The 21,259-nt window shown below is 53.9% G+C and overlaps 10 protein-coding genes across 10 annotated transcripts; 7 read left to right on the forward strand and 3 right to left on the reverse strand.

The window, feature by feature from the left end:
- Window positions 1-897: 897 nt before the first annotated feature.
- EV422DRAFT_166242 (uncharacterized protein) lies at window positions 898-1,827 on the forward strand. The gene has a single exon (XM_053065047.1). The coding sequence runs from the start codon at window positions 982-984 to the stop codon at window positions 1,639-1,641; it is 660 nt and encodes a 219-aa protein (XP_052923763.1). The 5' UTR covers window positions 898-981; the 3' UTR covers window positions 1,642-1,827.
- Window positions 1,828-2,531, forward strand: EV422DRAFT_166243 (uncharacterized protein). The gene has a single exon (XM_053065048.1). The coding sequence runs from the start codon at window positions 2,014-2,016 to the stop codon at window positions 2,464-2,466; it is 453 nt and encodes a 150-aa protein (XP_052923764.1). The 5' UTR covers window positions 1,828-2,013; the 3' UTR covers window positions 2,467-2,531.
- Window positions 2,532-2,966: 435 nt separating this feature from the next.
- Window positions 2,967-3,822, forward strand: EV422DRAFT_166434 (uncharacterized protein). The gene has a single exon (XM_053065050.1). It carries the CDS (start codon window positions 3,059-3,061, stop codon window positions 3,677-3,679), a length of 621 nt encoding a protein of 206 aa, XP_052923765.1. The 5' UTR covers window positions 2,967-3,058; the 3' UTR covers window positions 3,680-3,822.
- Window positions 3,823-5,189, forward strand: EV422DRAFT_166435 (uncharacterized protein). The gene is made up of 2 exons (XM_053065051.1): window positions 3,823-4,136; window positions 4,201-5,189. Exons 1-2 carry the CDS (start codon window positions 3,965-3,967, stop codon window positions 4,776-4,778), a joined length of 750 nt encoding a protein of 249 aa, XP_052923766.1. The 5' UTR covers window positions 3,823-3,964; the 3' UTR covers window positions 4,779-5,189.
- On the reverse strand, window positions 4,924-5,636 carry EV422DRAFT_569475 (uncharacterized protein; the record flags this gene model as incomplete). The annotated part of the gene is made up of 2 exons (XM_053072769.1): window positions 4,924-5,151; window positions 5,451-5,636. The coding sequence occupies 2 exons, from the start codon at window positions 5,634-5,636 to the stop codon at window positions 4,924-4,926; spliced, it is 414 nt and encodes a 137-aa protein (XP_052923767.1).
- An 803-nt stretch (window positions 5,637-6,439) lies between these two features.
- EV422DRAFT_569476 (uncharacterized protein) lies at window positions 6,440-7,571 on the forward strand (the record flags this gene model as incomplete). The annotated part of the gene is made up of 4 exons (XM_053072770.1): window positions 6,440-6,541; window positions 6,621-6,992; window positions 7,067-7,316; window positions 7,393-7,571. 4 exons carry the CDS (start codon window positions 6,440-6,442, stop codon window positions 7,569-7,571), a joined length of 903 nt encoding a protein of 300 aa, XP_052923768.1.
- A 392-nt stretch (window positions 7,572-7,963) lies between these two features.
- On the reverse strand, window positions 7,964-11,012 carry EV422DRAFT_166249 (P-loop containing nucleoside triphosphate hydrolase protein). The gene is made up of 9 exons (XM_053065049.1): window positions 10,470-11,012; window positions 9,711-9,969; window positions 9,235-9,642; window positions 8,868-8,986; window positions 8,669-8,800; window positions 8,559-8,565; window positions 8,414-8,484; window positions 8,126-8,273; window positions 7,964-8,052 (listed from the first exon to the last, which is right to left on the reverse strand). Exons 1-9 carry the CDS (start codon window positions 10,650-10,652, stop codon window positions 8,042-8,044), a joined length of 1,338 nt encoding a protein of 445 aa, XP_052923769.1. The 5' UTR covers window positions 10,653-11,012; the 3' UTR covers window positions 7,964-8,041.
- Window positions 11,013-11,831: 819 nt separating this feature from the next.
- Window positions 11,832-12,776, forward strand: EV422DRAFT_498612 (carbonic anhydrase; the record flags this gene model as incomplete). The annotated part of the gene is made up of 2 exons (XM_053068029.1): window positions 11,832-11,913; window positions 12,175-12,776. The coding sequence occupies 2 exons, from the start codon at window positions 11,832-11,834 to the stop codon at window positions 12,774-12,776; spliced, it is 684 nt and encodes a 227-aa protein (XP_052923770.1).
- A 655-nt stretch (window positions 12,777-13,431) lies between these two features.
- Window positions 13,432-14,869, reverse strand: EV422DRAFT_621644 (Ptplb-like protein; the record flags this gene model as incomplete). The annotated part of the gene is made up of 7 exons (XM_053074143.1): window positions 13,432-13,873; window positions 13,935-14,074; window positions 14,148-14,269; window positions 14,345-14,439; window positions 14,497-14,515; window positions 14,591-14,760; window positions 14,824-14,869. The coding sequence occupies 7 exons, from the start codon at window positions 14,867-14,869 to the stop codon at window positions 13,785-13,787; spliced, it is 681 nt and encodes a 226-aa protein (XP_052923771.1). The 3' UTR covers window positions 13,432-13,784.
- A 189-nt stretch (window positions 14,870-15,058) lies between these two features.
- On the forward strand, window positions 15,059-17,962 carry EV422DRAFT_166739 (Alpha/Beta hydrolase protein). Its single transcript, XM_053065053.1, has 7 exons — window positions 15,059-15,572; window positions 15,646-15,715; window positions 15,785-16,094; window positions 16,162-16,633; window positions 16,699-17,289; window positions 17,353-17,552; window positions 17,652-17,962. The coding sequence occupies exons 1-7, from the start codon at window positions 15,219-15,221 to the stop codon at window positions 17,815-17,817; spliced, it is 2,163 nt and encodes a 720-aa protein (XP_052923772.1). The 5' UTR covers window positions 15,059-15,218; the 3' UTR covers window positions 17,818-17,962.
- The last annotated feature ends 3,297 nt before the right edge of the window (window positions 17,963-21,259 follow it).

Below are 21,259 nucleotides of genomic sequence, written 5' to 3' on the forward strand. Positions count from 1 at the left end.
GAGGGGAGCTGAGTAGGTCGTCTCCATGAGGTATTCTCCTGATTCCTTCTGTCTTCAGATAGGTTTTTGCGTACCTATAGATCAGCTCATATATCATTTTTCACATGCACTTTTGCCTGCAACTGGCTCTGTCCTGCTGTGTAGGTGCCGTTGATGCGCACTTCATCCGCTGATACTTATATGCTTGCGAACAACCTATTGAATGTAGCGTTCTTTCTGTTTCATTGCCCTGCTTTAAAACACCGTGCAGTCTGAATCCCGACCTCAGCTCTCAAAACATTAAAGGGATACTTGGGCGTTTACCTGACGTTATGTACGCTAAACGGGCAGATAACCTGCCTGAAACGTGCATCATACGTACCGCTTAAGCTGAACGTGCTGCGGACGTGGCCGGAAACGGGGTTCCACATTCCCGCAAACGCCGATTTGCTTTGGCGGGAGAGTACAAATGGTAGTTTTGGACTGGTGTCGGCTGGATGTGGGCCAGCCTGTGGTTCCGACTTGAATGCACAGCTCCACAACCGTCTGATGTTGCCTTGATGCTCTTCCGGCATCTAGCCCCGTCACATGGAGCTCAAAAACGTGGAATCGGGCGCTTTCAATCCTTGTCGGATCGGATTATGGGCATTATAACGCCGACACTAGGCCAAACGAGGAAAACATACCTCTGAAGCGCACGTTGAAAGCCCCCAAAAATAGTCCGGGACAGCATAAAAGCGTCAGAGCTGGACACGCTGGAAACACGACCCCGATAATATGGGTTCCTAACACCAACGCCGAGCTGCGACTCCACGTCGAACGCGTTTGGGGATGACGCGCGTGCTTACATAACGCGTTAGATTAGTGCGACTTGACCGCACCAACTTTCCAGCAGCGGCACCCGCTCAAAGTCGCGCCGGCGTCGAGATTCTGGGGTCCTGAAATATCTGCTTCTCAACCCCCGGTCCCGTCCGTAACAGAGCGCAACCTCCCTCCCTCGCCATGTTCCGCGTTCGCCGCCCTTGGCGGAGAACGAGCCGGGGCCCAACGCGTCTGGTTGTCCTCACCCCGTTGCTTGCCACACTGTGTATCCTTCTCGCCGCCGGCGAAGCACTCTCTCAATCCACCACGGCCAGCAGCCTACCTCCACTCCTCCCGACGCAAAACTCAAATTCGTCCCTGTTTGCGACAGCTACCCCAACCTTTAGTAATCACGTATTCACAGCAGGGACATCACGGGCATCCGCGGTACCCACGGCCTCTCCCTACCCCGCAGACGGAAAGATACCATGTACGCCTCCCAACGGTACCGAGTGTGCAATGGCACATTGCAGCACTTGCGATTTTAAGCATGAGTTTCATTGCATGGAGGTTTACGATGCTGGGGTTAACGAGGTTCACCATAAATGCGTGGTGGTCGCAGTGGCGGTAGGGGGCGGTGAGGCAGTTTCTGGAGATGATGGGGTTAGTGAGGCGGATCACGATTGGACAGGAGTCGTTGTTTTGTTTACGGTCATTCCACTTGTGGGCTTGATCTTGATTTGTTGCGGTGCGGCCTGGTGCGATCGGTGGATCAAGAGGAGAAAAAGAGCAAAGAAATTGTTGGCGAGCCAGGCAGGCGGCGGCTCTGCCTCTCAGAAGACATTTGTCGGCTTACCCTGATAACCCCATACGGCAACGGCAACTGTGTAGCGTTTGCAAGTATAGATTTTGGTAGACATCTTTCGATTGTTAGATACATAGATGGCACAGCCTCTTCTGCACCACCTCGTATATATATAAGCGTATAGACGGAACTGCCCAAATCAAATGTAGCTTCAGCAACTCCCGAGCCGCCGTCCGCGGCTACATACATCAACAACGACATCACTATGAATCTAAACCTCGGCATGCATCTGACATCGCATAATAGATACCCTTTCCCCTCGTTGTCGGTTCGTTCGCAGCCCACTATTCCCGTTCCACCTACGCCTTGCACATAACAGGAGTGACACGCCTCCCGTTCCCTCCTGCAGCATCCCGTCAGATCAAACAATGATCATTTCTCGCTCTTGTTTCTCACCAGTGAAACCCCTCATCAGTGATCCGTGCTTCTACATTTTGGCGTCAAAATTCGTAAGCCGTCTTATCCGCCACGTTAGCTTTGATGCCTTTCCGTGCTTTCGTCTCGTGCGCCGGCATCCCTCTCGTTTCTCCATAAACAACGTCCAATATATCAAATCTGCATTGAAGCTCATAAACGTGTCGAAGACACTCCTCAGCAAGTGCCGTCTGCTTCGCCAACGGAATTCCGAGACCCGCACTTCGCGTTTCGCCATTGCGCTCATCGTGGCCTGTCTCATTGCGTTCCACAGCATCGAAGTTTCCGGCGTAGCGCCACGTTTTCGTTCTTCAATTCCTCACAGACACCTCGGGTGGATCGCCCTTCATCGATCCAATAATTTGATATGTTCATCCCGCATTATGAACATGTTGACCCGCCCGTGATGGAGCGATGCTTGCAGACGTCCGTTTCGTGTCATTGCCTTACGTTGAGCATCGCGATCTTCTTTGAACTCCGTGTGTTCTATGAACTCCTCCCACTCCATCGGCCTATCCGCGACTATCGCCGCATGCTCAGTTATCGTCGTTGTCCTCCACCGCTTTCCGTCCATTACCTGGAGTTGTCCATTTCTCCAGCCCATCCACGCTCGGCCCACATCCCTCGCCCTCTCCGCATCCCCAATCACCATCATCATCCTCCATGGCTTCCAAGCGTTCCATAGAACCCTCCTCTTGCCCCCCGCCCCCCGGCCCCCCCCCCCCCCCAACCCCGCATCCACCATCCTCGACGGAATCGCAACCATCATCGTTGTCGTCCTTCAGGGCGTTCCCACCGCTCTCGAAATTATTAGCCTCCTCAGGGGAGCTCACCCCGGCAACTCCAGGAGGTAACATCTCGATGGTGAGGGTTTCCACGGAGTATCGGTTGGGTACTTCAATATGGATTCTGTCCTCGAGTAGTCGATGGTGACGCTGCGCTGTGGCGTGTTTGTGTCGGGTTTCTTGCCTTTCCGCATTCCTTTGGACTTTCGGTCCCATGCGGTCAGATGCACGATTCCCCACAAGCTCAGGGTTAAACCACGATGTCAGAAAGTCATGTCCGCCTCCGTGCTTCGAGGACTTTCTTTGGTGTCCATCTCCTGAAGGCGGGCCAGTCGGGTTTGCTGGCACGCTACGCGTAACTTACGCGTCAAACAGACAAGCCGGCCTCTCCCACAGGCAAAACACTTCTTGGACACTTCGGCAACCAACCCCCAATCTTTGTTCAACACAGAAAGCAGCCGTCCTCCCGACAACAGCAGTCTCTCTCACACCAAGGACAACACCTCAAATGAGCTCATACAACTATCTCACGCTCCTCCTGTACATTTACATCACAACAGCCCTCCCCGTAGCCTCCACGTCCACCCAGTCCCCCATCTTCGGCCCACCCCTCGGCACCTCCGAAATCACTATCATCGTCCCCTCCACCCTCCAGCCTTCTGCACTCATCAGGCTCAGGGCACACCCTTTCCTGTTGCTCCTGGGCATTTGGCGGGGGTTGAACATTTGGCAAGAATTGAGCATTAGCGTCCTGATCCCAGATTCTTCTGCGTTGGCTGAGTGGTTGATTGCACATGCCTCGAGGATGTTGTTGATAGATGGATTTTTCCACTGAAGGTAGTCGGGCAATTCTTCGTCCCATGGTCCACAGAAATGGGACATGTGATGCAGTTTGCAAGCCAGTCTGCCTTTTACAGTCTGAGTCGCTACGCGTAGCCCTCGAGTCTTGACGCGACCCACACCCGGGAGACTCGGCGCATCTTGGATAAGAGACCCATTACCGATCTCAGACGGAGTCCCCGCCGCCCTCAACGTCCTCCAGATCCCTGCTCCCTCCAGTCTTACTCTTCCGAGCACCATTCCCTTCAGAGTTCATACTCTCAACGCCGTCCGAAACAGAATGACCTCCCCACCACCATCGACAACTCACGATACCCTCCATCCACACAACATGTACCCCAACACCCACATCCCCGTCCCCACAGACCCTCGCATAGTCTACACCTACGCCGAACGCAACAAGGAGCCTATCCTACAAGCCCTCACACCCTATTTGCAAAAGGCATCGCGTGGTCCGTAAATTCCGTTTTCAGCACCCCCAAAGATGACGCACCAACTGACAAACTCTCCCGACAGTCCTCGAGCTATCCTCCGGCTCCGGTCAACACATCACCCATTTCGCCGCCTCCTTCCCACACACTCATTTCCAGCCCTCCGAACTCGCCGACCCCGCTTTACACGCCTCCATCACGGCCTACATCGCACCCCATCCCAACATCTCACCGCCCATCACGCTCAACGTGTTATCACAACCCAATTGGGACAACCTCTTGACGTTAGTGGGCGAGGAAGGGGGGTATGATGTGGTGTATATGGGGAATGTACTGCATATTGCGCCGTGGGAGGTCACGCTGGCGGTCGCGCAGAATTTGCACAGGGTCGTGAGAGAGGAGGGAGTGGTGGTTGTGTATGGACCGTTTAAGAAGGAAGGGAAGTTCACGACGGAGAGCAATGAGGATTTTAATAGGACCCTACGAGAGCGGAATGCGGAGTGGGGGTTACGGGATATTGGGGATGTTGAGAGGGAGTTTGGGAAGGGTGGGTTGCGGTTGGTGGAGGTGAGGGATATGCCAGCGAATAACTTTCTTTTAGTATTTGGGAGGGCCGCGGAAGGAATCAAGGATAGTGTAGAGTTTGATGGGACTGTAGAGTAGATGGGAGTAGAGGAGAGTAGAGGAGGATACGCTAGATGATGGACGAAATGCCTATGTACAAATGTGTGGACAGAGAATTTCCAAGCGGACGAAATCTACGGCCGCTCGTCGGCCTGTTTTATCGCCTCTCGCAACCATCTATCCTCTAGACTGAAGCACCCCTCATCAGCGCCCTCCACCCAGTAACAGCAAACCCCACCCCAAAAAGTGCATCCGCAACCCCATACGTCGCAAAAAACAACGCAGCAAGCGTCCTCCGCAACGTCGCCTTGCCGGCAAGCGCTCTCCGCCGATGCACGGATGCGGTCCGCAGGTAGTGGATGACGTAGATGGCTTTTTCGAGGGTGAAGGCGAGGCAGAGGAGGGGGGATGTCTGTTGCGAATAGAGAGAGAACGATGAATGATCGAGCGATGGATGGATGTAAAAAAAAACGCGCGACAGAAGGAGGGATGGGATGCAAGCTCGCTCCGCTCGCCGCTTCATTTCGCCCGCGAAGACGTTTGCTTCTGATCGCGCTCGCCCTCCCAGTAGCGAACCAACGTTAAGCAACTCTGCTCCTCGCTTCCCTCAGCGCGGTACTCTCGCTGTCGCTCGCCCACCTGAAGCGACCCTGCTCCCCATTTTCCGTCGCCGCTGTACCTCCCACTCCCCACCATCCTCAAAGTCCCTACCTCAGCAACCCCGCTAGTAGCAATATAAACCACCCCCCAAAGCACAATCAGAGCACACCCCTTTGCGTCAAAAAACGGGTCTTCCCTCGTTATGGCCTCGTTTGTGAAGAACAGCGAGACGGGAACGATGGCAAAGTTTGCGAGGCCGGCGTTGAGGAAGAGGGTGCGTGTTGAGATTGCGAGCATGGCTGGAGTGCTGGGAGGTGGGTGAGCGGAGGATGGGAATGGAGAGGCAGATACGGTGTTTACCTTGGAGTGTGTTGCGGGGAGTGGGTTAAGCAGGAGAGGTTGGTGAAGCGGGTGGGTGTGGGGTGGCGATGGAGCCAGGATGGTTCTTGTCGGTGGTTTATGTACTGTATGTAATTACCGATGGGGTGCAAGTTGCGGCCCAACGCGTCGGAGGGACGGCAAAGGGATGGAGTGAGCCTCTATCCGTATTATACTGTACATACAATGTGAGGCGTTCAAAGTTGAAATAACATTGGGCTGACACTGAGAATGGCCAATTATTGCCCACCCAAAGGCTCCGTCGTTGTGCCTTTCCCGTTTTCCGGGCAGGTTGCTATTCTCACATCCCTGCGAAATAGAGTAAAAAGTCTGATTCGACCATTCTCAGCTGCGAGCCTCAAAAGCTAGGCTTGACAATCCGCCATCGATGTGTTCCGAAAACCAAACTCATCTGAAGAAGGACCCCTCTCAATCTCCTGCAAACGATCGGCAGTAGACCGAATCTCAGGAAAAAGCCTTGGATGCCACTCTTGCAACCGCCAGTGAGCCGGGACGCGCGGAAGCTGACATAAGCCTTTGACAGTGGATTTTCGAAAAGCGACAGCCACAGTCGATTGCCCGATGTGGCTCCTGCCCCCAAGTGTAAAGTCAAAACGACCGTACTTTATGAGTTTCTCCTCTATTCTGACTCTCCACGACCGTCAAATCCAGTGGCCGCGTTTAGTGGACCGACGAGTGCATATGATATCCCGGTCAGGGGCATGGGCATCTTCTTCCCCGGTCCGTCGGTCTGGAGGCGGCGTCAGCCCGGCGATGACGACGACGTGCTGGTGCTGCCGACCATTCTGCCGAATCCCCAACTGGTGAGTTGAAAATAAAACCCGGCAATTACATCAAAGATCACAACCAGCTCCTGTTCACTACCACATCAAAAACTTGTAGGATCACACAATCCACCACAAAACCCCCGCCCACACAAAACACCCCCTCTCCGCCCTCCTCCCACTTGACCTCTTCGCCGCCGTCACCTCCGCCCTCCTAGTCTCCCCCCTCGTCCTCATAATCGACCGCGCAATCGTCATCAACTCCGTCCCTCACAGCAACACCACGCTGTCACAGGCCATGTGGGCCGGGCTGGTCGGGTTGGTGAGGCGGCCGGGGCAGTTTGTGAGGGACAGGGGGTTTGGGTGGGTGGTGGGGTTGTATGTTGGGACGTATGCGGTGGCGAATGGGGTGGAGGTTGTGGGGCATGCGGGGTTGTATGACCCCGCGATGCCGAAGTTTGTGGCGGCGAGTGGGGTGAATGTTGCGTTGGTGAGAGAAACACGCGGGAACTGGGGGGTGCGTTCGACGCTTTCATATATCTGACCCGGGCGCATTTCGTGCAGAATCTCCTCAAAGACCGCCACCTAGCAACAACCTGTGGGCCCCTCCCCTCCCACCCCGTCTCACTGGCCTCTTTCACCCTGTTCGGCCTGCGTGACACGGTCACCGTCTTCTCCTCCTTTATCCTTCCCCCGATCATCGTGCCGCACCTCATCACACATCTGCGGTGCACGGAAAGGGAAGCGGCGGTGATGGCGCAGTTTATGGCGCCGGTGGCAATGCAGGTTGTTAGCACGCCGGCGCATTTGTTGGGTTCGTATCTTCTCTCTTTATCCCCGTGCAGCGTAAACGGAAATGGGGCTGAATTGATCATACTCCCACCCCACAGGCTTAGATCTCTACAACCGCCCGCTACCAAGCACCACACCACACCAACGGTGGCAAGCGGTGCGCGCAAACTACCTGTCGACAACGGTATTCAGGATGGCGAGGAAGATCCCGGCGTTTGGGTTGGGTGGGGCTTGTAATGGGTTGATTAGGGAGGAGGGAAGGAGGTGGCTTGCGTAGGTGGTGGGTGACGTTTGGGTGGATAGGGGCGGGTATTTGGGGTGTGTATTTATGTGAATATCTGATGAAAGGATGGGTCGGTTGCACGTCTGGGACGACAGTTCTTTCGGAGTGTGGAAAGGGGTGTTCATCATGGTTTCAAGATGGCACATCCGTTCCACGCGGGAACGTACTTGTTGCTGGTGTCGTCTTGCGATCGACACGAGCGGCGCGGGCGAGAAGACGGGCACGACATTCTATTTCGAACGCCAGGGGAAGTAGGGAGCATGTACAATATTATAATTTCAAAAGAGAAGAGCCGCTGGGGACCGTAAGGTTTGTTTTCCCGATCACTAGCGAGGAGCTCTTGTTTTCTCGGGGCGGAAGGGAAGGAAGCAACGCATTGCGAGACGTTTGCCTTCCTCGTCCTTTCCTCTGCTGTTACTCTAACGTAGAGGCGAGACTTTCGCTTATTCGATTGAGGGCCTTATTTAGGAAGCCACTATTGGTGGGGAAGGATTCGTGATTAACATCACGGAACAGTTCCGCATAACGGGAATCTTTGTAAAACTTACTGTAGGTAGACACGTCGATATGGTCGGGCAACTCGCTGATGTTCACTTCGAACCGTCCTTGGACGTCGTTCAACGTCTTTGCGTCTTCTTCCGAGGACGAGAACGTGACTGCCAAACCTTTGGTTCCGAAACGTCCGGCACGTCCGACCTATGCGAAGTTAACATAATCAGCCCAGCAATTCAGAAAGACTAGGGACGGTGCGAAAAAGCTTACCCTGTGCAGGTAGGAGTCGGGGTTGTCTGGCATATCGTAGTTGATGACGATATTCACCCGCTCAATATCGATACCTCGTCCAAAGATGTCGGTAGCGACCATGATACGCTTGTTGAACTCCTTGAAGCTCTTGTACCTCGCGATACTGCAAAGAGAGTTTGATAAGCCTCTGCAAACTGCAAACAGATACATTCCTATGCCGAGCAGTGATATTCTTACCGCTCGTCTTGAGGCATTTGCGAGTGAATAGTGATGGCCGGGAAGTTGCACTCGTTCAACAGCTTGTTCAGCTCCGTTGCACGCGACACAGACTTCACAAAGATACACACTTGGTTGAACTCCAGGGAGTCGAGTAGCTCGTTCAACTTCCTGTTCTTCTCGTTCTCCGTGAGCTTAACGTAATATTGCTGAAGACCGTGCAGAGTGAGCTTGGTTTCGTCATCGACGTAGATTTCGAGGGGCTGAGCATGAGGTAAACGATGGTTAGATTCCAAGAAAGTAGGAAGGTTATACGGGACTTGAGCTTACATTTTGCATGAACTTCTTGCAGACGGGTCGCATCTCTTTGCTCAACGTTGCACTGTACATCATGACTTGTTTGTGGTGAGGCGTCGACCTAAAGATTTCTTGCACATCCCTACGCATGTCTGGTGATCGAAAAAATTACGTGAGTAACATGATCACTACATATGATCGACAGTACCCCGCAAAGGCAGGACGACGGCATGAGAGTTTCAGATCATTTAACTTCTCACGCCAAGCGAGCACAAGACTCGCTCAATCGAAGAGCTGGGTTAAATAGCAAAGTATTTCATCATTTTTTCCCTGCCGTCGTTCCCACACTCTTCCCCAACCCATTCCAGCCTCCCACACCATACACGTCGCTCCAACTCACCTAGTGCCTCCAGCATCTTGTCACACTCGTCGAGGATGAAGTGCTTGATGTTCTTAAGGTTCAAAATCTTATCACGGATGAGACCGAGAACACGTCCGGGTGTGCCGACAATGATCTGGGGCTTCTCTGTCTTCAGCGTCTCGGCATTGCTCTTCACTGTGCTTCCACCGTAAAACACCGCCGTCTTGATTTCGGGCATGTACTTTGAGAATCGAGTAAACTCGTTTTTGATTTGATATGCGAGCTCACGGGTGTGACACAGAATGATGACCGATGGCTCTCCACTGGCGTTGGCCTCCAGTTGCTGCAAAGAAGCAAGGACGAAAACTGCGGTTTTACCCATTCCGGATTTGGCCTGGCAGAGAACGTCCATGCCGAGAATCGCTTGTGGGATACATTCTTGTTGAACTACCGGGTAGGAAATGCTTCAGTTAGCTATTCGGGTCGAGAAGGTATGCGGGAATAAGGACCCGTACCTTCAGAGGGATGTTCGAAACCGCAATCAACGATCGCACGCAACAGTTCTGGCTTGAGGAGGAAATCACGGAAACCGGTTGCGTGGATACCCACGTAGGAACCCTTCTTTGTCTCCTTCTCGTCGGATGTCGCAGGAGCCAAAGAGTCTTTTCCGTTGGCAGCGGGTGCCGCGGTGGTAGTCTCACCCTCGTCACTGTCGTAGTCGATCAGATCATCCTGTGGTTCGGCCATGTCGATAGAGTTTTGCTGTGGAAGGAGCTACAGAAGGGGGCGCACGGAGGTGGGCGTTGGTGAGTAACGGAATTGTGTGCGCTTTTCCCGTCCAAGGTGTCGCTCGCTCAAAAGAAGATCCCTCGCACACGGAAAGAAATGACGAAAAACGGTCTCACTCCGTCCAAGGCCGCAAAAAGGGGGTTTGAGCTGTCTGAGAACAGCGTACGTCGATTCGGTGCGCGAAGTCCGGTTGAATGGTCAGATCGCCAGATCTCGTAGCTTGTGGCCCATGTCCAGCGCGTGAGAAACAGATCGGCCCATGGTCGTCCCGGCAGCTGTCGCAGTCTTCAAAACTCTATCTAACTATGTATGCTTCGCCGTCCATCCTCCTCCTTTGTTTTCTCACAATGGGTCCTCCCCCTCTCCCTTCCCCCAATTTCGGATCTCGTTGCGCGATTTGGACATGGACCGAGATGCTCCCGCAAAGTGGATGGACGGAGTGGGTGGATGGAATACGGGGATGCTGCGGGCACAATCTTACCCACCTTGCGACGTTGGTGGAGAGCGACGGATGGATGGATAGATGGACGGATGGATGGATGGATGGATGTTGAGAACGTGTTGTCTGCTCGGTGGATGGATTTCGACTTGGTCGTCGTTTCCCCTGCTTCCTTCGCCCTTCCGTCCATGCTCAGTTGGACGCGCAAAGTGAGCGGCCTCGGCATCATACAAAACGCGGGTGTCGGGAGCCAATGACTTTCTCGCTTCCCCACCCAGTTTCACCTGCGAGTCTTCCGGAACCCGGAACCCTGCCGGAACCCTGCCGGAACCCCAGGGGTGTGGAGTTGGCAATCGGACGACCAACCAACCATTCGAACCTCCACACGAGACTGGAAGCGGGCGATATGTTGAACAAGGAAGAGGAGGTTCTGTCAAACTCGCCAGGAAATCACGTACTGTATATCGGGCGATTGTCCGCAACTGGCAGTGATTTTCTTTTCTGCCGGGGGACGATTGGGACTCGGAGAGACCGGTGAAGTTCATAAAACGACCAAACGACCCGCCGACCATTTCTCAAAAAGAATCAGGCGTCCAACATGTTCGAAAAAATTCTCCCATACGATCGCTGATGCGGCGCTAAAAGAAACGGCCTCAGGCACCCCCTCACCCATAGAACGGCAGAACGGCTTGCCTGAAGGGACGCCTGAGGTTAGCCCAACGCTAGGATCCCGCAAGCTGCTGGCGGCTTAGATATTCTGGCGTTGGGAAAGCTGTTCTGCCTTGAAGGCGGAGTCAACACAAGCAAGGCGATACGCTACGACAGCGCCGGCGAACAACTCCGCCCGTAACCAATCCCTCAGTATCTGGAAATTACGCCTGAAAACCTGCGTATCCTGTTTCAGAGCTTGACTGTGAGAGACGGGCAGTTGCTTACGAGAGGGGGCCTGATGACGCGTGCCCGTGTGACGGTAATACGTAATACGAGATGGGAGATTGCACCCGCTCTCGCTCTCTCGCGCACTTCCACTCTTCCCACAGCAAAACGTCCCAGAACCACAAACACAGAACGTCGGCGAGAAACGGACTCCCATACTGACCTTACTTACGCTACCTCGCCCAGACCCGCTGCAATGAGGACGATAGCCCCCCTCCCTCTGTCGATAGCCAAGCCCCGTCCAATCCCAGCCCGCCACTTTTTCACACCACCGGCGCATCACACCCCAGCCGCCCGACACATCTTTCCCATCACCCACCGCCAACTGCATTCAAATACCCTCTCAACCTCAAGCCCATATCCTCGTTCTTCAACACAATCACCACCATGGATGCCATCACTCCGCCGCTTCACCTCGACGCCGCGAAATAACCACCAGCAGGCTCAACGAAAGGAAGAGAAGGAGTGCGGTATGAAGCCGCCACCATCTGCCGAAGCTTATCCCGCTGAACGGCCTCTGTCGATTGAGAAATTGCTCGAGAATAATAAGGAGTGTGAGTTGAGTTTGAGGCTGGGAATGATTGATGAGAATGGGTGGAAGAGTTAGGAGCGGAGGAGGGATTGAGCGAAGCGAAGAGATGCTCGAGGCCCGCGACCGAAGCGAGCACCACATTGCGCCAAAGGCGCAAGACTACCCTAATCGTACATGTATTGTTTGTTGATGGGTCGTTGATGAAGATGGATGGTAGTTTGGTTGATGAGTTGATGGGCTGATGATGGTTTGATGATTTCTCATGGTTTGATGGGTTATACAGGGGCCGAAGCAATAGCCCTCGAGCGCCCAACCTTCTTCACCGACCTCGCCCAACAACAATCCCCCGAACTCCTCTGGATCGGCTGCTCCGACTCGCGCGTGCCCGCCAACCAACTGCTCAAACTCCTCCCTGGCGACGTCTTCGTGCACCGCAACATCGGCAACATCCTCCACTCCTCCGACCTCAACGCACTCTCGGTCATCCAGTACGCCGTCGACGTGCTGAAGGTAACGCATATCGTCGTGTGCGGGCATTACGGGTGTGGGGGTGTAGCCGCGGCGTTATCCCACACGCAGTTTGGGTTGGTCGACCACTGGATCCAGGTCGTCAAGGACATGTATTCCGCCAACGAATCCACCCTCCGCCATCTCTCCAAAGAAGATCGTTTAGATCGGATGGTGGAGATGAACGTGGAACGGAGCGTGGATGTAGTTGCGCATTCGCCCGTGGTGCAGAATGCGTGGGCGAGGGGGCAGAAGGTCGAGATTCATGGGTGGGTGTATCGGTTGACGGATGGGAGGTTGAGGGATTTGGGGATTAGGAGGGAGGGGAAGAGGGATGTGGGAAGTGTGCATCGGTTGAATAAGAAGAAGGAGCCGTAGGGGGTTGGGGTATTGTAGGTTTATGTAGTAGGAATGGGGGATGTCACTCAGGTTTCGGGCACGCCGCGGCTTGGAGGTATGTCCTCGGCGTACATACGTAGGTACGACGGATACCCAGCAATTCATTCGCGCACATACACTCGACGGGATACCCGTAATTTCATTCATTGCAATCCTCACCATTTACCAAAAAGGCCTGAACGTCGCTGCCCATCCCTCCCAAGTGTAGTTTTGGCACGGACCTGTGGAAGGAGAGTCTCCACCGACTCATAAGTAAACGTACAATTGAACAGCAGATTCTTGTATTATTCCTGAATACATGAAGCCATGTTTTTCCAGGTTTTTTTTTTTTCATCACATCGCAGGACCTACAGTGAAAACCATCGCCCCAATGCCATCAAGAGATCAGAGAGTGGTTCGGCCCCGAATTCGGAAGTGGCATATCCCACTACAGGTGATGAGCGAGGCGTTCATGGTCTGGATGTTCTACAGCGCACTCCTGAAGTGTTGGTTGCTCGGATTATGCTCTGGACGAGGAACGTAGTTCATGAATTCAATGGATGACGAGAAGGTTGTGCTTACTGAGCTCGGCACAAACAAGATCCTCCCATCGCGCTTTCATAGCTGATACATGGATAAGCCTCCACCTCCTTCGTATGTGTCCCCCATATGGAGGTCCTCGCAGGTGCCGCCCTCAACACCTTCTCCCATGCCGCAAACAAATTTATGCCACACAATGTATTAGGAATATCATCCCCCAACTACTCAGCGCAGATGGCTAATTCAGTTTTTCTAGCTCGCACTAGGCATCTCTATGTATCTAGCATGCAAGTTGGAAGCTTTTGAGGATTCAGTTTTGCTTGCTGGTCCTTCTGTTCCGCCTGTCGCCTTCTCCGCCACCGTTCGTCTCCAGTCTCGCCGTTTGTTGCTTGAAGTCCGAAACCTCGCCTTGATGTTCACGCCGCATCTCATCCCATTCGGCCGAGGAGCCATACACCCAGTAGCCCATCATCGGACCTTCTTAGCCTCTCCCGCGGCAGTCCCACGCATGTACTTCCGGCGCTGGGCCATCATATACGTGTACATGGTGTAAAGTCCTGCCATGATCACCAAGTGTCAGTATTGGCCACATGGACTCGTGGTGCAATGGCTCCCTACCTGGGGGGTAGATACACGCAATAGCGATGTAAAGATAGTAGATCCGTTCATCGATGGCCTTGACGTGCGGAAGGGATTTGATCAACAGGATCCATTCTGAGCCGGCGCCGACGGGGTAGAGGACGAAGAAGAACGTGTATCTGTCGAAAATGATGCGCGGCGTAAGTTAGTTGTCAGCTGATGGACTAATGAAGGGGTAGGTTGTTGGTGTACCTGGCCCACTGGACGATCGCAGGGACGCTGCCGGCCAGGTTGAACACGTAGTATATGTAGCGGACGAAATCGGCAACGGCCCATGCGCCAAACATGCTGGAGACTGCCCAGTGGTTACGGATCTGCCCGTCCGAGTGTGAGCACATGTGTAAAAGTTTCGAACATGTCCAATGGAAGAGCGGATGGTCGACACACACCTCGGGAAGCTTCACGAGGCTGAGTACACCGTGCACCAGCAACAGCCGGGAGAAGACCTGTATCGTCGTTGTGCCAACGGGGGCTTTCACCAAACCTGTCCATTTCCGTCAGCCCCATCCCAAACATGTCTCGCGTTGCTGATGATGCCTACCAAGAGCTGCATGGACGATCTAGCAATGAGAGGGGGGCATCAGCGGAACGCCACTTCCAACATATCGCCAACACCCCCCGCCTCAGCCCCATACCTCCAAAAGCGCCAGCGTCTGCACGATGGTGACTTCCTCGCCCGCAGCGCGGTACACGCGGGTGAAGTCTCCATTATCGGCGACGAGCTGCGTGACCAGCTTGTAGAAGACGTATGCCCACCCGCCGGCGGAGACCAGGTTGTAGAGGACGAGGTAGGCCGTTGTCAGCGCTGGAAGAAATTGGGGTTCAGCGGGAGTAGGACAACATTATAGTAGCCGTCGCATACGCTTACGGTTTGCTTTCGACTGGGCGACGGCGGCGGTGCGTGGTTTGGCCATGTTGCTCTTGGAGTATCACAGGAGTATGCTCTTGGGCCGGTCAGGATGTTGCAAGCCTTGAAGAACGAACGCACGGCCGTCCCTTGTGATCTTCGAAGGCCTGTGCCGGATAACCGGAGTTTGCGGTGGAAGGCCCCGCGGTGTGACGGCGGACGTGGCGGTTGTCGGCGAGGTGTGACATCGAGTGTGACATCCTGTCCATCCTGTCCATCCTGCCGCTACCCAACACTCCCCCGCAAAACGCTCATCGCGGAAGGACTCCAATTCTGACAGACTTTTGTGCCAGCAGCGATACACCAGCTCTGTAGGACGTAGTTACCGCTTCACCGTTGACCGCCCACGTCTCAAGATGACCTCTGGCTCAGAAGACAAACCAAAGAAGGAGCCCTCGGCCGTCGCCAAACTCTACAGCTCCATAGCCACCCTCCCCTCCTTCTCCTCCGCCCTCATCTTCCCCTCCACCAAGCCCGGCACCGCCCGCGTCGTCGTTTCCGGCACCGTGCGAGACTTGAACCGCAACACGCGTAGGAAGCTTGTCTCGGAGATCACCGTCGCGGAGGAAGGGAAGGAGGTGTTGGCCGAGCCTTTCACTTCGGAGGTGTCGGATGGCGCGGGGTTGCTGGTGCAATTTAGGGATGGGAAGCGGTGGGTTCAGCTGAAGACTGTGGATGATAAGGAGAAGGGGAAGCGGTTCTTCGTTGAGGTGGGTATCGTGCGACGGGTCAAGGTGTTGTCAAAATTGAGTGCCCGTCCAACGCGCATACAATGCTATATAGGTTTGGAGCTCGGGCCGCATTGTCAAGAGCATCGAAGTGACAGAGTCTCACAAGGCTTTCTACGAGGATGGTACGTTTGATCATCCCGTCTGTTCGAAGATGTATGTGGAATTGGCCCTAACGTCGTTGCCCCTGATAGACTGGTTTGGCTCCATCGTATTGTCGAGCGACGAGGAGAAAGTCGCCTACGTCGCCGAACGCAAGCTCCCGGACGAGAAAGGTCCCGAAAAGTTCGTTTTCCGACCGGATTGGGGCGAAAAGTTCAACAAAAAGGGTGCGCCATCCATTGTGATCTGCGATCTGGAGTCGGAGGAAATTAGGGTCCTCAAGGAATTCGATGATCTCGCTGTCGGGGCCGTGCAGTTTGGTCCCAAGGATGAGAGTTTGATCTTTTGGGGTGTCAGGACCAACCCTCGTCAGTACGGAATTCTATTCTGCCCCAACCGAGTGTAAGTTGTTCATGGAAGGGATCCTGCATGGTCGTCGTGACTCTTAGCAACCCCGTTTCGACCACAGGAGCGGAATCTACCAATCGGACCTCGAAGGAAACGGTCTAAAGCTGCTAACGGACCCGAACGAGGCATCAAGGTCTCCACGTCTAGATGCCAAAAAGGAAACGCTCTACTTTATTTCCAACCCCATCGGCGGCCCTCACTTCACCTGCGGCAAGATCTCTTCCATCTCCTTGGGCGGCAAAGCGGAAATCAAGAGCGTTCTACCTTACGTCGAGACACCTGGACCATCAGATTTCCCTGGTCTGTTCATTGACCGTATCCCCATCAATGGCATAGTGGAAACCGGCGACGCCCGCTGGATTGTCGTTACGAACACATGGAGGAGCCGGGTTACTATTGCTGCAATCAATGTGGCCAGTGGGAAGGTTGTGGATCTGTGCCCCAAGGTCGAAACTGGGTCTTGGAGAGCGATTGGAGTTCATGGTACTTGGGTGGCTGCGATTCGCAGTGAACCAGGGGTGCCGCAAGTAGTGGTGAGTAAACTGAGTGCCAAAAAGGGCGTACCCCGGCCTCGCTAATGAGTTTACTACAACCCCAGCACGTCGGAGTCCTAAAACTGACCTCCGACTCAGCATCCATCGCTTTCCACTCCATACACGCCCCTTCCCCCGCCCCCCCACCCATCAAATGGCGCACCCTTACCTTCCCCGACCGCTCCTCCATCCTCGAAGCCATCCTCGTCACCCCAATCTCACCCCAACCCAAAACCCTCGTAAAAGGCACCAAACCCCCGCTCCTCGTCTTCCCCCACGGCGGCCCGCACGGCTCCTTCGCGACCGAGTTTTACCTCTACAATTACCTCCTCACCCGCGTCGGGTTCGCGCTGTTGATGGTCAACTACCGTGGATCCACGGGGTTCGGGAAAGGGGGGATTGAGAGTTTGATTGGGAGGGTCGGCGATCTTGATGTGGAGGACACGCAGTATGTTGCGGAGGAGGTTCGCAAGTCAGGGGAAGTGGATCCGGACCGCGTGGCCCTTTGGGGTGGATCCCATGGCGGGTTCCTCACCGCTTGGCTGGTGGGCAAGTACCCGGACTACTATAAGGCCGCGGTGCTCCGTAACCCGGTCATCAACATGGGATCTAACCTCGCGCAGTCGGATATCCCCGATTGGTCGCTCGCGGAAGCGGTAAGTAAATCCGTGCTCATTCCTCATCCCAACCCAATCTCACCCCACCTCCTTTCTCCTCAGGGAATCGAATACGACCTCACCCAACCCCCCCTCGTGACCCCCGAGATCTATGCATCCCTTTGGAAAGCATCCCCGTTCTCCGTCGCGGCCGCCGTCAAGACGCCCTCGCTTGTCATGCTGGGAAGCGATGACCGGCGTGTTCCCAACTACGAGGGGTTAAACTGGTATTATTATCTCAAGGGGAGGGGGGTTGATGTTAGGTAGGTTGTGGTTGAGGAGGGGAGGGGGGGGGGGGGGGGGGGGTTGCTTGGGGTTGCTTTTTGGATTGTGTTTTGTTGATTCATTGATTGTTATTACAGGGCGATGATGTTCCCGGACAACGGCCACGCCCTCGACGGCGTCGAAACGGAGAAGCACGGATTTGAAGCCCTCACGCACTTCCTGTTGGAGTTTGTCGCCCACAAATTAGGGTCGGTAGCCCCTTCGCGGGGACCCGGTGACACTTACGGAGACATCGGCGAGTGAGGACTAATAGATTAGCTGGGATTTCGAAAGCTTGGTTTCTTTCCTCGAGAGTCGGCGTATATGTTGGGTCATGTTCTCGATCCATTTCTTCACCACATCACCAATTCATCCTTGCTTTCGCATACCTTCCGTAGTCGCCATACCTTGCAATGCAGCATAGAAAGGTAAGTAACGTCACAGGAAGAATAAGTTTCAGTGTAAGCTGGCTGTGACAATACATTTGGAACACCAGACCACCTGTTCCCTATATCTCTGATATACACCCATTGAATCTCAAACATCACACTGTATGCAATGCCATTACCTCAAGAAGACGCGACCTGTGCCGACAGCCGATACGACGCGCGGAAGTGTTAGAGCTGCCGTCCCGCCGTCCCCTCCATGTCGCCGTCCACCGTCCCACCCCAAGCGACCGCAGCATTCCCAGCCCCAGAATCGCCACCTTCCTCCACCCTCCTCGGATCCGCGGCTCGCTTCCGTCGCCGTTTTTCGAGGTGATCCCGAACGCGCCAGGTAGTCAACACACCGACAAGCACCAACAAAGCCAACAACATCGCGACCAGCACTACGTAGCAAGGCTACGCCCAGTTTAGCAACCCCCCCACCACCGCCCCCTCGCCATCTCCCCGCACTCGTAGCACCCACCCCCGGCAACCCCGCCCTCCCCACAATCGGCAACGCCACCGCCAATCCCCCACAAGCGCAACAACCGTCTCGTCCTCCCGTCCTCCCGTCAGCCCGTTTCGGACATCCCTTCGCGCGGAAACTCCCAGAAAGATGAGCGAGGATCTCGACGACATACGGGCAAAAGCGGAGGTGTCCGTAGGCTTGGTCCGCAAGCTCGTCTCCGGCTGGCTTCCAAAAGAACCTGCGCACGAGAAGAAAAAACACCACGGCGAGACAAAACGGTGGGTGTGCCAGGGCGGCTTTTCACTACGAGCAAAGCACATAGCTGACCAGAATTGGCATTCAAACAGGCCGCAAGCCCTGTATGCAGCTGACCCGGCACAGTCGACTCGCAATGCTCAGTTGAAGAGAAAACTAATCGGTACACCTCACGCACTGGCGATAGACGGGCAACCGGTGCCTGAGGGAGGAGACCTGGCTGTGGAGAAAGCCACGAAGAAAGGTCGGTCTCGTGGCCACTGATGGGTTGGATGGGGTTCTGCGTTCCTCATACCCTAAAAGCAGGAGAAGCCGACTCCGACGACGAAGAAGAACGTAGGCTGCGCAAAGTCGCTAGCACCTCGAAGGTCATTCAGAAGCCAAAGGATCCCATGGCAGCCTATCTGAGTGCGAGTAAGAAAAAGAAAAAGAGCAAAAACCTGAAAGCCGAAGCAAGCGCTGTTCGGTAGGAGCCAGGGGATGCCTTCACTACACCACGGGACGCCGGGCGGGCAACCAATCTACTGGGATTAAAAGGGAACCAGGTTCAAAAAGGAAAAAGGAAGGCTCCTCAGAGGTGACCCCGCGATCACGGGAAAACATTATCGATGATTATGCTACAAAACTTGTGGAATCCGCCTCCTCTCGGTCGGAGTGTGTAGGCGCTATCTAACGCACAATTGTTGATGACTATACGCTTTGACGCCTGACGTTGTGGTGGTGGCCGGCAGAAGCGAGGGTCTGTCGAATACGGGTTTACGGTCGGGTGTCGGGAAAAATAAGCTGCCGGTCTCTCAATAGCACAAGAAGAGATCTCAAGCGAGAGCGTCGTCTTGCCATCTTAATATCCAGGTGCTTTGAAAGGAGTCCTTCTTCTAATACGGGGTCAGGAATTACGGGCACGGGTACAAAATACGGAATCGGAATATCTGCGGGTTTGACTACAAAACAAAACAACGGGGTTATCCAGTCTCACTCTCAGCTCTTCTTACAAGATTCCTGAACTATCAAGTCCTCGGCGACATCAGCAAAGTACAAGTCGCGACACTCGGGGTCGTCTTGTCTAAGCTCTCCGGGTCTATGAGCGCGCCTTGAAAGTCTATCAGAAACTGAAAGAAGTCGTCGGGAGTAGAGAAGTAGAAAGCTCTGTTGTTGATCGGGATCTGTGTCCTGCGTCTCGTACAAAGGTCTGGGGAAACAGGCGGGTTTTTATACGGACTTTTCTAGGCTACGGGATTTTGTCGATGTCCAAACTCTGTACTAGTCGTCTCTAGAGGATTTAGCTACGTCAGGGTCTTTTTCTCTTTTCTTGCGGCGGTCTACATAGTTTTTCCTTTTTACATTCGCAATTTTGGCGCTGATACAGTCTTATCGCTAATCTTTTCTCGGGGTTTTCTACAACGTTCGGCGTATACGGCCACCGGAAATTGGTTTTCTCGTTTCGCAGGTGATTTCTTCAGCGTTTCGGGCGTTGTGGGAGCTTCTGGTTGGTTGAGAGTCGGGTCGGGGGTGCTTTCATGTGTGAGATCCTCTCCTACGCCTACATTTTTCGCATGTCAGTCGTATCCGAGGACAAAACGTCGTTGTGAAGCAAGGTTTTGGTAAAGGTAGTTGTATTTGGTAATCGTCGGAGTGTCGGAAACGCGAGTAAGTCGATTTATTACTGAAAGTTTTGACGGTATTTAACGTTGTGATATAAAAGTGAGTTCATTTGTTCGTCGGGAATTCTGGGCGTGTAATTGACGTTGAAATATTATCCATTTCATGCGCAGTTTGAAGCGCACTACTACAACGTAAGGCCAGCGCACCCACCTCAGATGGATGGTGCCAAAAGTGACTCTTTCTTTTGGGTGATGGTGGAACCTCCGACGCCGGCCTATTGCGTTGACGATGTGTCTGGAGCCATACTGAGTTCTGTTTTGACGGCAAGTGGCGGTTCCATAGGTTCCTTTTTCATGAATGGTAGTTGCGTTTGACAATCTTAATCGGTGATAGGTGCTACTAGGCAAATCCTGTCGGGGATATCTCATCTTCACTTGTATTTTGTTATTATACTTCTTTACTTCTACATGATCCGAGACTCGGGCTGGCCACCCAAGCTCTCGGTGATACCTAAGACTCCAAGCCTCATTGGAGCCACGCAAGCCCCATTGCAGCCCATATATAAGGCTGTCAGTTGAGCGGCCGCTGCAAAGGAATTCTTACTTGTTTCTTCACTCCAATACATCATTTTCAGCCCTCTCGGAAGGGCCCATTACCGTCCAAGTTTCCTCTGACATTACAAATCCAGCTGCTCAAAGTGACAAACTCATGCTTCGCCTATGGGAGAACATACGTTGATCGAAAATTAGATACTAGACGTTGTGAGGGCAGTAAAATGGTCAGAAGAATGTACCTCTGAGCACTCAATATATGATGCCTGTGGGTCAGCAATGTTTCCAAATATCAACCTCAAATGTTTTGCACCATTTACCAAAAAGGCCTGAACATCGCTGCCCATCCCTCCCAAGTATAGTTTTGACGCAGACCCGTGGAAGGAGAGTCTCCACCAATTCAT

This window comes from Fimicolochytrium jonesii, assembly GCF_025526975.1.
Source record: "Fimicolochytrium jonesii strain JEL569 chromosome Unknown EV422scaffold_20, whole genome shotgun sequence".
NCBI lineage: Eukaryota > Fungi > Chytridiomycota > Chytridiomycetes > Spizellomycetales > Powellomycetaceae > Fimicolochytrium > Fimicolochytrium jonesii.